We start from the raw sequence: 11,930 nt of genomic DNA, 5'->3' as shown, positions 1-11,930 counted from the left end.
TTCGCTAGATCAGGACCCTGCTGGATGTGATCTGGGGTTACACATGGCACACCTTCAGCTCCACTATGGTCCCCGACGAAGATCTGTATGGTCGGGGGCTCCGAAGACTTTGTGGTTGACTGCATTCGTCCGCTGGTTACGGTTTTGGCTGATGGAGAGTAAGAGATGGAGACGCTGACGTTGGTGGAGCTGGAGATCCGGCTATCGTATGGAAATATAGGATGATCGATATAAGCGTGGCATGATGGGCTGTATACGTTTTAATGACATCTTTGTGAAACTATCAGCGGAGCAAGGTAGTCATACTTTATCTCGTGGCAACAGCGCATGATCTGACCCCCTGAACGAGACGATGATCTCTGTGGCGACCAAAAACGGTCAAGATCACTCATGAACACCGGGTAGTTGTCTCTCGGCTCCGACGCCGACTGTCGAAATGACGGCTCAAGAGTGACCATCTCACCTGAGACCTGAGCCGTCCTAGTCTAAAAGTCTACCTCCGACGACTTCGAAAAGCAAAAGTGACCAGACCTGAGCCGTCCTCCCAAGAACTCTCTAAAAAAAGACCTGAGACTTGAAAAGCAAAAAAGATCCATTTCCCCTACCATTTGTGAAAACTGGATCTTCTTTCATCTCCTCCGGCAGGCAACCAAAACACTGCCAACCAACTCAATCACTGACGACATTTTGAAAAAAATGCAAGACATCTCATCCTCAACACAAGCCATTCGCCACCACAGAGTCATATTGATAAACAAGCACGTATCCCCTGTTTCAAGAATGCTTCCGGCGCATCACCAGCAACCAGGAGCGTCAGGAAGCCACAGTCTCATTCATCTCTGTGCAACGAGAGGCTTTTCGGGTCTCTTCGTACCCGACTGCTTTACCTTGTTTCATGAATCACTGGCGGTAGCCAGGTCTTCGCTTAATACCAAGGTCGAGACCGCATCTGACACTGGGAGCCAAGACAACTCCGCCACGATCGCTTTTGAGTTCTGAGACTACCGGATCGGCGCCACTCTTGCCGTATTTACAGTCTTCTTTTCTCAAAAAGGGTCAGATACGAGGTCGCCTTGTCTCACCACGCAGCTGCTCAAGGTTCCGCAGCAATGGCCGTTGGTAGGGCCTCTGTCAAATAGTTGAAGCTATCCTTGAGTAGAATAGCGCACTGAGGGCTGTAGAGACGTGACTTCAAAGCTTGTCCAGGAATGCTCACGTGCTATTATTGGTTACACAAAGCGGTCATGCTGATGGTGCAAGCAGGCAGCGATGGGGAATTGTACGCAAGCACTGAGCTGAAGACCAATCTGATGATTCCTTGCAAAGTTTTACCTCCGGATTGGCCCTTATACGAAAAAGGAAGCCAGGTTAAAAATCAATGACCATGAGGCGATCCGGGTACTTGACCTCGTATTTGAACATCAATGGTGTTCCTTGCCCCTTGTACCTGCATATGTCAGGGCACTCCAGATCTGGGCTGTGGACTGTCTCAGCCGCAGCAACAAGACAAATCGTTTGCACGGCGAAAACGGAGTTGACTAGACCTCGGCAATAAGCCCACCTTCATGACCGATCCACGAGGCGACTCTCTCGGTTCACGGGACCAATGGATAGGCAGACGTCGAAAAGAAAAGTAGGCCAAGGCGCAGTGGAATCTCACGCCATCCGCGCCACGACGCGACGTAGATCAAAGCGGCCAACAGGGCCCGAGATAAAGTTCTGCCACGCGCTTGGCCTTATATCGGATGAAGCGGATCAGGGGCGGGAAAGAAAGTTTGGACTAGGGTCTTGTCCCTGAGAGAAGTCATTGATACGCATGTGCCTGAGTGGTCAAGCAAGGGGAGGGCTCAACTCAATCTTGGGGAGGTCAGACTCAGGCTCCCCGGCTGGTAGTGACGCCGTTTAGTAGAAGTGGCTCTGGTTCAGGGTTAGATATTGGTGTGTGATGTTAGGATCCGCATAGGTGGTGGCTTTCGTGTGGTGATCCCATGATCGAATTACAAATCATGTCAACGTTTCCAGGTGACCGAGCTCCCGAAAAGATGGCTTGGGGAAGAATCCTTGTCTGCCATTTTGGGAAAATTTAGCCTTTGGCAATCGAACACGAGAATCTGTGCTGGTAGGTGGGTCAAGAACGGCATTTGATCCGTGACGGTGCAGGGTAGCTGGATGCTCCGAACTGATCAACGTAGGTACGAGGAAACGGCTATTTGTCGCTGAAAGGTCAGTTCGATGGTAAGTTGGGTCTTAGAGTTTTACATGATATCTCATATGCAGGGGTGCATATCTCAGAATGACTACTCAGGAACGAGAATCTGTATCATTGAATATTGGTTGTCCTCCCGATTATTCTGAAAGCCTCTAGGACACTGCAAAACTGAGAGGTCCTTAAAATGGCGAATCTTGTGAGTATGATGACTTTGACTCAGCCATATATAGTAATGATGAGATAAGATTATTAATTACTCATACTTCAAGTCATGATATCACATTGATTATCGTGGTGAGATCGAGGCATCACCGTAGCCCAGGCACATGGTGTCCAACTGCGACGCTTTCACTCAACCAATCAGAGCCACGCCCGGTTAGCTCAATCGGTAGAGCGTGAGACTCTTAGATACCCTCTGGGTGATGAGTACGCGATCTCAAGGTTGCGGGTTCGACCCCCGCATCGGGCTGTTCCTATAAAAACAATTGATTACGAGCATTGCATGGCTTCTCTTTTTGCCTCTTGGTTCATAGAGGGAGGGCCTGGTTTATTTTTTAGCTCCGATTTATCTCGCAGTAATCCGTTTGGTCTTCACTTGAAGAGCAGCTGTCACCAAGGAATGAAACGCCTTTTCAGTTCTGTCTAGTCGAATTCCTCGTATCTTATTATCACGCTGCCCTGGAAACAATCGCTCAACTTCACAAAGGACTGACCACAAAAACACGCCCGGCCCAACTCCTCGTTGCGCCTCCATAATCCCAATAAAGTAGAACGATGATGCCCTGTGACCAACTTGCGCTGATCATCAGATTCACGCCCCCAGCCTAGCCGTTTCCCCCGAGACTTTAGGAACCAGCAAGGTCGGACCAAAATCTTGTTCCAGGCCGGTATCGATATTCACGCCAAGCCGCTTCTTATCCACTTCCTCGCCCGAAGCCAACTGATACGAACGATGCTCTTGTAAAACTGCTGTTAGTGAGCATTTCTTGATTGCTTGATGGACTCGTACCGCAAACACTAAACCTGGGACCTTGAACCAAAAAAGCGACGAGGCCACGATGAGTGACCAGAAAAATGTTCTTGTATTTGCCAGACGAAGCAAGGGCACTCAGGCGCCGCCGAATTCTCTCAGCTCGAGCTGTCGCTCTTTCAGGGCTGTGCGCCGAGTAGTCCCATTGCCTACGACATGCTGAAAAGTCGAGATGAGGAAACTTGGCGGCAAGTTCTGCTCGCGATATTCCTTTGTTGCAGATTGCGTCATGCGCTTCACGCAACTCGGGCCAGACTTGAACCTCGACTTTCTTACTCCCAGAAGAGTCGTTGAAGAGGTGCCCAAACACGATATTCATAGTCTGAATGGTTCTGGTCATAGGAGATACTAGGATAAGGTCGGGCCTCACGGCCAAGGTTCGTCGCACGGCTTTGGCTTGTTCGCACCCAACCTCTGTCAAAGGAGGATCTCTGTATGGGTAGCCTCTCTGGACACTACGCAGATTAGCTGCCACGCTTGTTCATGACCGAAAACTGCAACATACTTGTGGCGGCCCTGCCCATGGCGTAGGATGTGAATCGTCGTCATCGCCTTGGTCGTGATGGTGTTGGCAGAAATGAACGCGGCGGCGGCCGAAGGTGTGCTACCTTTGTCTGACGCTCTCCAAGCACTGACACGTGACGGCGCTGCTTTGTACTACAGATAAACCTTTCGAGTTAGTAAGAAATGGCGCCTTCCTGAGATGGATTCGTGATTGAATTCAGCATCCATTATCGGCATTAGTTTCTAGGCGAGTTTCCATCATTGATCGCCATTGAAAAGTCCCTTAAATGCATCGTTGGTTCATGAATGCTTAATACTGTCGACTTAATAGAAAAACCTTACAACTCTTCCTTTGCTTGAATTCGATCTTGAATCACGAGGGTTGATGATGTTTAAACTAATGCTGCGATGCCACTTTTAATCCGAAGGCTGGAAATTGAACAAGACTGAAATGAACAAGGCATGGAAAAGCGGACTGGGCTGCGTTGGAGTTGGCCAGCAAAGCGCAATCTGCTTGAGATACATGTACCACCCGGTGATAAGCTAGAAGGCTCACGCCTAGCTTGAGTTTGAGCTGTCCGCACATGACCAAGCGGCAGATCCTCCTTCGGCACGATACGAGTCAATGATGCCCTGGATCGCGCCTTATGTGCCTGCTACCATGAGGAAGGTGCCCGAGACGATAACAAACACACTCCAGCCCACCATCAGACACCACAGAGTAGTAGGGTTCTGCTTGCCCTTACTCCAATTATCATAGAGCCACATGCATCCCATGGGCTGGAAGGAAAGGAGGGTACCGAAGAGGGCACCAGCCAGTGACACAATGCCACCGAATACGGGAATAGCACTAGCAAGAACATAGGCGATGAGACTGATTCCTACGGTACAGCCAAGCCACGAGGCCCAATGGATGGCTGAGTTGGATGCAAGGTGCTTGGTCCCTCGAAGTGCGCGAACGAAAATGTATTTTTGATGAGACTTGGTACGATCTAATAGTTAGTCAACAGCTCGACAGTTGAGTTTCAATTCAGTCGACGCATGACTTACGTGTGTCAGGAGACCACCGCTCACAAGCAGACCGGGTAGAGCGATACCATAAGCGACCTTCTTAATCACTGGCCCTGCAGAGCCAAGAGCTGGCGAGGCGATGTAGGATCCGCAATAATAGTAAACAATGACGGCCACCACTACATATACAATGGTGACAAGAGTCTGACAGACCATCAAGGCACGTGTGTACTTCCGTGGATCCTTCATCTCGGCGATGATGGGGAAAAAGGCACCGGTGCCGGCGTAGGCGAAGACCATGGCTGCAATAGCCGACACGGCTTCCAAAAGGGTTGGATCGCCGATGAGCTTGTAATCCGACTTCCACACGATGTCGGTTGGGGCATCAGGGGGCTGGCCCTGGACACTGACGCTGATGGTAACGATCAAGACTGAGGGAACCATGAGAAAAGAACGCTAGATATAGTTCTCAAGCTAAAGACTTATCGCCGGTTATGATGCTGAAAACACCAGTGATGGCTACCCAGGTGATATTGCCAAGCGTACGGAGGCTGGCGCAAGCGAGGACGAGGACGAAGGCGACGGTGACAAAGACGGCTGTGCAGGCACCGTGATTCGACAAGGCGTTAAATCCAATAGAGAGACTGAGCATGGCTGAGCCGGCAGCCATTACATATTCTGCAGCATTCATCAGTAAAAGTTCCTAGAAACCCAGACAAGTAGGGGGCATACGGCCCATGAAGGCGGCAGCAAACAGCTCCTTGCCGATCCGACCAAACAACAGCTGTCCAACATCGTCGACACCATAGACATCCGGATGATTGCGCTTAAACACCCCAACCATGTAGTCGGACCAAGTGGTGATGCCGGCAATGACACAGAGGATGATCACACCAGGGATCAAACCCAGCGTGTTAAGAACTGAAGGTAGAGACAAGACACCTAGACCGATCTGTGTCTTCATCATCAAGCCTACTGTGCCTATCCAACTGACCTATGACTTGTCAGACGATCAACAGCATAACGTGTGTGTTTTAAGAATGTGGCACACATTTCGATAATTTGGACCTTCATCAGTGATTTCGCCAAACACCGCATCGTGTTGGACGTTGTTGCTCACGTTGCCAACTTCATGGTCAACGGGCATCGGGGGTTTCTCCTTGGTTGCAGTTATATCGTCTGGAACAAACGTCATGATGGCTGGTTTCTAAGTGTGGTGAGATAGAATGAAATGGACTGAAGGGAGAAGAAGGCAAGGCATCCTATACTTTTATACTAATCTCTTTGAATCATACGTACCATCGTAGGTCTATCTAGCACGGCGAAGCCTTCCCCGTTAGTTGATGGCGAGACATACCCCAGCTCTAGTCCCTGGCCTCCGCTTATCGCTTCTGCAAGATCATCGTGACTACTTCTCCGCAAGACAGCATTTAACCCGCTGACCCTCTCAAACAAACGATAAGAGGTCTAGTATCACCCGATGTTAAGCGTAATCGGTTGCTGATAGGGGATCGAGAAAGGGATATGACCAAAAGGAGGTGGCGAGTCATGTTCGGGGCGCGATAAGCAGGGACGGAATTGGCTGCTTATTTAGGTTGACAACGACAGTTGGGGATAGTTAATCTGTTAACGGCGGAACTACCTTGCGCATTCGCATGCCACGGTTGATCAACGCGGAATTCATAGCCTGAATGCCTCCATCTCAACCACTGCCTCGCACTTTGAGTATGCGGCTTCCGTTCATGGCCTTCCGTTGAACCGGGACACGGTTCCGATGCGTCTGATCAACCCCCAATAAACTTGCAGGCAATCTTCTTGGCTTGGAATGTGAGTAATGGCCAATTCAACATCAACTGGGGTAGAACATCCGAGACCATGTGTACCATTTTCGTGTAGAATAGTAATATTGGTCCCTTGGAATTGCCTATTTCAAATGCCCTAACTGCTGCTTTCTTCCTCACGCCTACCACTACAACACACAGACTTGCCACTTGTGCTTCCTTCGTTGCCCAGCCATCTACCAGTCATGCGATCAGAAGCCGTCCCTCTCCGCCGTTTACAAGCCTTCTTGGACGAAAGCACCGTTCGGCCAGCCGCCGGTCGCTTCCTCGTGCCCGGAACGGCTGACGCGGACATCGTCTTCTCCGACACGCCCATCAGCTTCATGATGGGCGTCAATGCCGAGACGGGCGTTGTAATGGATGAGCACCATCCCCTCCTCGGCGTTCCTCTGCAGGGAAAGGCGTTTGCGCTACGCAAGGGTCGCGGATCTTGTGCTTCGAGTGCCGTAATTCTGGAGCTGCTTTACCTGGGAAAGGCCCCGAGTGCCTTGATCTTTCGCGAGATGGACCCTATTCTTGTTCTGGGTGTTTTGCTGGCGGGTGCTCTCTACTCCAAGTCCATTCCCGTGGTTCTGATCGAGGATGACGCTGCGTGGGCAAAAGTATTCAAGGCTGAATCTTGCAGAATCACATCCAAGGACCTGATGATTGGCGACGAGCTGGTGTCACTCGATCGGCCATACTCTCAGAGTGTGGAGACGACTCCCGAGGATGAGCGCATGCTTCGGGGCGAGGGCTACGACCCAGCGACGCAGATGGCCATGGAGTTGATAGTCGAGTTTGCGTCAATCCAGGGCGCAAAAGATCTCACCACTGTTTCCCAGGTCCATATCGACGCCTGCTGTCTCGTGGGCCAGACAAGCCTCCTAGTTCCGCAGCGCCTTCTCGAGCTTGGAGGTCGTGTTCGCGTGCCAGCAACGTGCAACTCCCTCGACGTCGACCGACAAAGATGGCGGGCCCTGGGTACCGACCCTGACATCTCCCAGTTTGCTTCCAAAATTGGTGATGCGTACCTGGCCATGGGCGCCACCATGAGCTTCACCTGCGCCCCGTACCTACTCGACAGCAAGCCGCAGCAGAGCGACCAGATCGCCTGGGGGAGTCCAACGCCGTCGCCTTTGCCAATAGCGTCCTCGGTGCCCGCACACAGAAATATCCCGACTACCTTGACGTTTTGATCGCCCTCACAGGACGGGCTCCTGTGATGGGTTGCCATCTCGACGAGGGCCGTCGACCCACTATGTCATTTCACATCAACACGGATGAGCTCACTGGCTTTGATGACTCGCCATTTCCTCTCCTCGGCTACCACATAGGGTCGCTGGTTGGCGGCGACATCCCCACCATCTCTGGCCTCGAGAGCAGCAATCCCGGTGTCCCAGACTTGAAGGCATTCAGTGCTGGGTTTGCCACAACGTCATCAGCGGCCATGTTCCATATCCGAGGCGTGACACCAGAGGCAGACACAGTGGTTGTACCAAAGGAAATTCCTGAGATGACTATAGGGAGGAGAGAGCTGGCCGAGACATGGCTACAGCTCCAATCAGCCAAAAACGACACGGTCGACATCATCTCATTGGGAAATCCCCATTTCGCGCTCGAGGAGTTCCCTCGCCTGATCCATCTCATCAAGAACAAAACAAAATCGCCCAAAGTGGCAATGGTTATCACCACGAGCCGCTTCGTCTACAAAAAAGCCAAAGAATCCGGTGACCGAGACGTGGTAGTAAAGTTTGGCGCGCAATTCATTACCGACACATGCTGGTGTATGCTGAAAGAGCCCGTAATCCCTCACAAAGCGCAGAACATCATGACCATTTCGGCAAAGTACGCTCATTATGGGCCGGGAGTGTCGGGAAGGGGTGTCGCTTTTGGTAGCTTGGCTGATGCGGTAGAGGCTGCTTGCACAGGGACACGCCCACTTGCTCCTACGTGGCTATTTGGGCTGCAAGAAGTAGATGCTTAGATAGAAACAAATAGAAGAGAGTATCAACATAGGACTGGCCATCGCCTTCTGTATCGACACGTCCAGTCATGTCAGTGGGTCGCTTGCCGATGCGGCACGTCTCTCCCAGAAGTTCACCATGCTTTTCTTTGTGGTCACATAACTTCCAAACCCAGTGGTGTCGATCCCGGCGTCAATTCATGCCATGATCTGACTCTGGTGCAACGGTGAATCTGATTGTGACCCGCAACGAAGGCGGGCCCGGCCGTCCCAGAGAGATCGAGACCCAGCTCGGTAATGGCGCGATCCAGGGGAGTTTCTATTATTGATCGACACCGAACAGCCCCTCGAAGGCAGCCTTGGCCCCTGCTTCATAGATCCGATCAACCCACAGAACATTCTCCAAGAATTCCTTCGCCTGAGTCCAGTCTCCAACGTCAAGTATCGATGCGGTCTTTATAAGGGCTATGCGATGCCATTCTTGGTCGAACGACTCAAAGATGGACAAACCTGAGATAAACAAGGCCCAAAATACAAAATGTGCATGCTCTTGAGGTGGCGGATACTGCTGGGCCTGTAGTGAAAGACTCAACCTATCCGACAGGCATCGCATGTTTCTGCCGATACCAGGTATTTGAAAGAGAAGACCCTTGATGTACGCCAGCATTGACAGCCTCATAAGTTCAGCTAGCGACGCGCTATCATACTCGAGGTGAAGTAACCGATTCGGAACAGAAGTGCTTAGCGATAAGAAGAGGTCTGGCTTTACCTCGAGCCCAGATTGAGCGCGGTTCGCTATTTTGGAGTAGCAATTCAAATCAGCCCAGACGGCGAGCAGTCTTGGATCAAGTGATGGTTGGATCGCCTCGAGTTCCTTGCACCATGTGGCACACCCTGCAGGGGCGATTTGCGGTTCCCAAGAGATTTCCTGGGGGAAGAGTCGCGGCTTGCGGTTGGTTCCCATGGCGAGGGCAAGGTCTAGTCTGCTACAAGTTAGTTGGAAGAACCAAGGGGTGATCAGCCATGGCTTGCCGCTGGGCCTTGTGTTGTACAAGGCTTCCACATTGAAGAGATTCCACTCCTCCTCGCAGCTCAAATATCCGGTACAGCCCATCCATGTGCTTCTTGACAGTCTGTAAATCTCCAAATACAGCAGCGGCTGACGCCAGCATTGCCACAATCGCGATGGTGGCCATTGCTACTGCGCCATGTCTGTCATTGAGGCTTTGCTGGAGATGATGAAGAGTCTTGCCAAGGTGAAACTGCGCAGTGTTGCCACAAGGTTGCCCCAGAGAAAGGTCCTGAAATGCTTGGGCCGTGAAGAGTATGGAATGAATTGTGGCTCGGTGGGTGTGGATATCAGATAGGTCAAAGACCTGGGTTTCAGTCTCGTTGACAAGCTTCATGTCGACAGCATAGACACAGGGTTTGGTAGTAATGAAGGCTTTGAAGAGTCAGGCTTGTCTGATACAGGATTACGAAAATGTAGCTCTTTATACCTTGATGCATGAGACTCAACATGTATGGTTTCATCTCGAATCCGTATCGGTCTAATGCAAGCTCGGGTGCAAGCTTTCGGGGAATATGGATCCGCTCTCCGTCTGGAATCACCCGTTGTTGGCAGGCCGATTCGACAGAAGCTAGAGCGGGTTTAGGCTGAGACCGGGCATCTGCCCTCGCACGTCTATCGGCACGCGTATTTCTACCGCGCATCACATGGCTCCTAATGTGTCTGCGCGTACGTGGATCTGGCTTGTCGAGAGAAGTGCTGATGATCCATGGACCGGGGTTTGGAGCTGGAACAAGGATCAGGTTGACTGACATGCTGAGAGGGGTTTGATACTGACTTGCTTGTGCCTCAACATTGGTAATACCAAGCATTTTGCATGCAATGAATCTCCGGAGATGCCAGCTTTCCGTCTTACTGTTTTCCAAAACGAGTTTGATCCAACTTGATGACGCCCTCTGGTTTTATAACGACAGCACCAACGTCAGCTCAGATCCGCGCCAAGACCGTACTGATTACTTTGATAGGAAATGATCGCCATTTGCCACTTACGCCTAGGAAATCCTGGACACAAATAAACAACTGGTCTTTTGCAATAATTGGTGTACTACCTGATGGTCTATTTTGTCAACGCCTCCCCTAATTCATGCTTTCTTGTCCGTCTGCCTGTACTGCCGCTGATCCAAGACAAAAATGGCAAATTGTAAGAAGCCGAAATCGAGGCCATGGTGAAGTTGGGCCGTAAGACGAGTTTACGAGCTTGAAGGCTCAGAACGAAAGAGCACACAGGTAAGAGGGAGGATCATGGCGACCGTTTGGTTGTTATAAGAACGGATTGCTCCTCGCCTGGATTTTCTACCATCTTCTCATTGCATCTATCAAGTCAACTCTGGTTTCCTCAGCCCTGCCACAATGTGTTTCACCAGAAGCTCCATATCATTCAACCCAGAAAAGGATATTCCATCACTCCACGGAAAAGTCATCCTAGTTACAGGAGGCAACACTGGTCTTGGGAAGCAGGCCATCCTCGAATTTGCTCGTCACAAACCTCTTCAGATCTGGCTCGCTACTCGTAACCTCCAGAAAGCTGAAGCTGCGGTCGCCGAGATCAAGCAGCAAGTTCCAGATGCGGCAATCAAGCTCCTAGAGCTGGATCTTGCCAGTTTCGAATCTATCCACCAAGCGGCACGTTCATTTCTTGAGAAATCGGAGCGTCTTGATATACTCATGCTCAATGCTGGTATCATGGCAGTTCCGCCTGAACTCACCAAGGACGGCTATGAGATTCAGTTTGGCACTAACCACATGGGGCACGCATACCTCACGAAGCTCCTACTACCGGTCTTGGAAAATACCTCTCAAGAACAAACAGAGACAGAGCCCCGAGTTGTCTGTCTCGCCTCTCACGGCCATGTCTACCTACGCAAGGGTGGTTTTGACTTTAGCACGCTTCACACGACGGGCGAGTCTACAGGTCCACTTCAATGCTACTACCAGAGCAAACTGGCAAACATTCTCTGGGTTCGACAGCTCGCCGAGCGGTACCCTCATCTCACCGTCTCTGCCATCGACCCTGGCCTTGTACAGACTGAGCTGGCGGTAAAGGCAACAGGCATCAGCTGGATCCTCCGGGGGATCATCAAGATAATGCTCTTGACGCCTGTTGAAAAAGGAGTCAAAAACCAGCTCTGGGCTTCAGTATCAAAGGGTGTCAAAAGCGGGGAGTACTATGAGCCCATTGGAAGAGGAGGCCTAGCAACGGATGATGGGAAGGATGATGAGCTGGCTGCAAAGTTTTGGACTTGGACTGAGAATGAGCTGGACAAGGTGGTGATGTGATCTGGATTCCGTGTACCTGGCTTGATACGGCGACCATGTCTGTA

The 11,930-nt window shown here is 51.1% G+C and overlaps 4 protein-coding genes across 4 annotated transcripts; 2 read left to right on the top strand and 2 right to left on the bottom strand.

Annotated features, from left to right (window-relative positions):
- Nucleotides 1-3,020: 3,020 nt before the first annotated feature.
- Nucleotides 3,021-5,949, bottom strand: MRS44_010729 (uncharacterized protein; the record flags this gene model as incomplete). Its single annotated transcript, XM_065620225.1, has 8 exons — nucleotides 3,021-3,175; nucleotides 3,219-3,694; nucleotides 3,745-3,896; nucleotides 4,404-4,735; nucleotides 4,790-5,185; nucleotides 5,301-5,432; nucleotides 5,487-5,748; nucleotides 5,806-5,949. 8 exons carry the CDS (start codon nucleotides 5,947-5,949, stop codon nucleotides 3,021-3,023), a joined length of 2,049 nt encoding a protein of 682 aa, XP_065476414.1.
- Nucleotides 5,950-6,780: 831 nt separating this feature from the next.
- Nucleotides 6,781-8,561, top strand: MRS44_010728 (uncharacterized protein; the record flags this gene model as incomplete). The annotated part of the gene is made up of 2 exons (XM_065620224.1): nucleotides 6,781-7,646; nucleotides 7,724-8,561. 2 exons carry the CDS (start codon nucleotides 6,781-6,783, stop codon nucleotides 8,559-8,561), a joined length of 1,704 nt encoding a protein of 567 aa, XP_065476413.1.
- Nucleotides 8,562-8,862: 301 nt separating this feature from the next.
- Nucleotides 8,863-10,421, bottom strand: MRS44_010727 (uncharacterized protein; the record flags this gene model as incomplete). Its single annotated transcript, XM_065620223.1, has 4 exons — nucleotides 8,863-9,523; nucleotides 9,648-9,984; nucleotides 10,040-10,180; nucleotides 10,283-10,421. The coding sequence occupies 4 exons, from the start codon at nucleotides 10,419-10,421 to the stop codon at nucleotides 8,863-8,865; spliced, it is 1,278 nt and encodes a 425-aa protein (XP_065476412.1).
- Nucleotides 10,422-10,959: 538 nt separating this feature from the next.
- Nucleotides 10,960-11,886, top strand: MRS44_010726 (uncharacterized protein; the record flags this gene model as incomplete). Its single annotated transcript, XM_046282326.2, has 1 exon — nucleotides 10,960-11,886. One exon carries the CDS (start codon nucleotides 10,960-10,962, stop codon nucleotides 11,884-11,886), a length of 927 nt encoding a protein of 308 aa, XP_046128241.2.
- Nucleotides 11,887-11,930: the final 44 nt, after the last annotated feature.

Source organism: Fusarium solani (genome assembly GCF_023522795.1).
Source record: "Fusarium solani strain SB1 chromosome Unknown bctg00000006, whole genome shotgun sequence".
Classification (NCBI taxonomy): domain Eukaryota; kingdom Fungi; phylum Ascomycota; class Sordariomycetes; order Hypocreales; family Nectriaceae; genus Fusarium; species Fusarium solani.
Note: the sequence above shows the minus strand (reverse complement) of the source record. Positions and strands in the feature narration are given on the sequence as shown.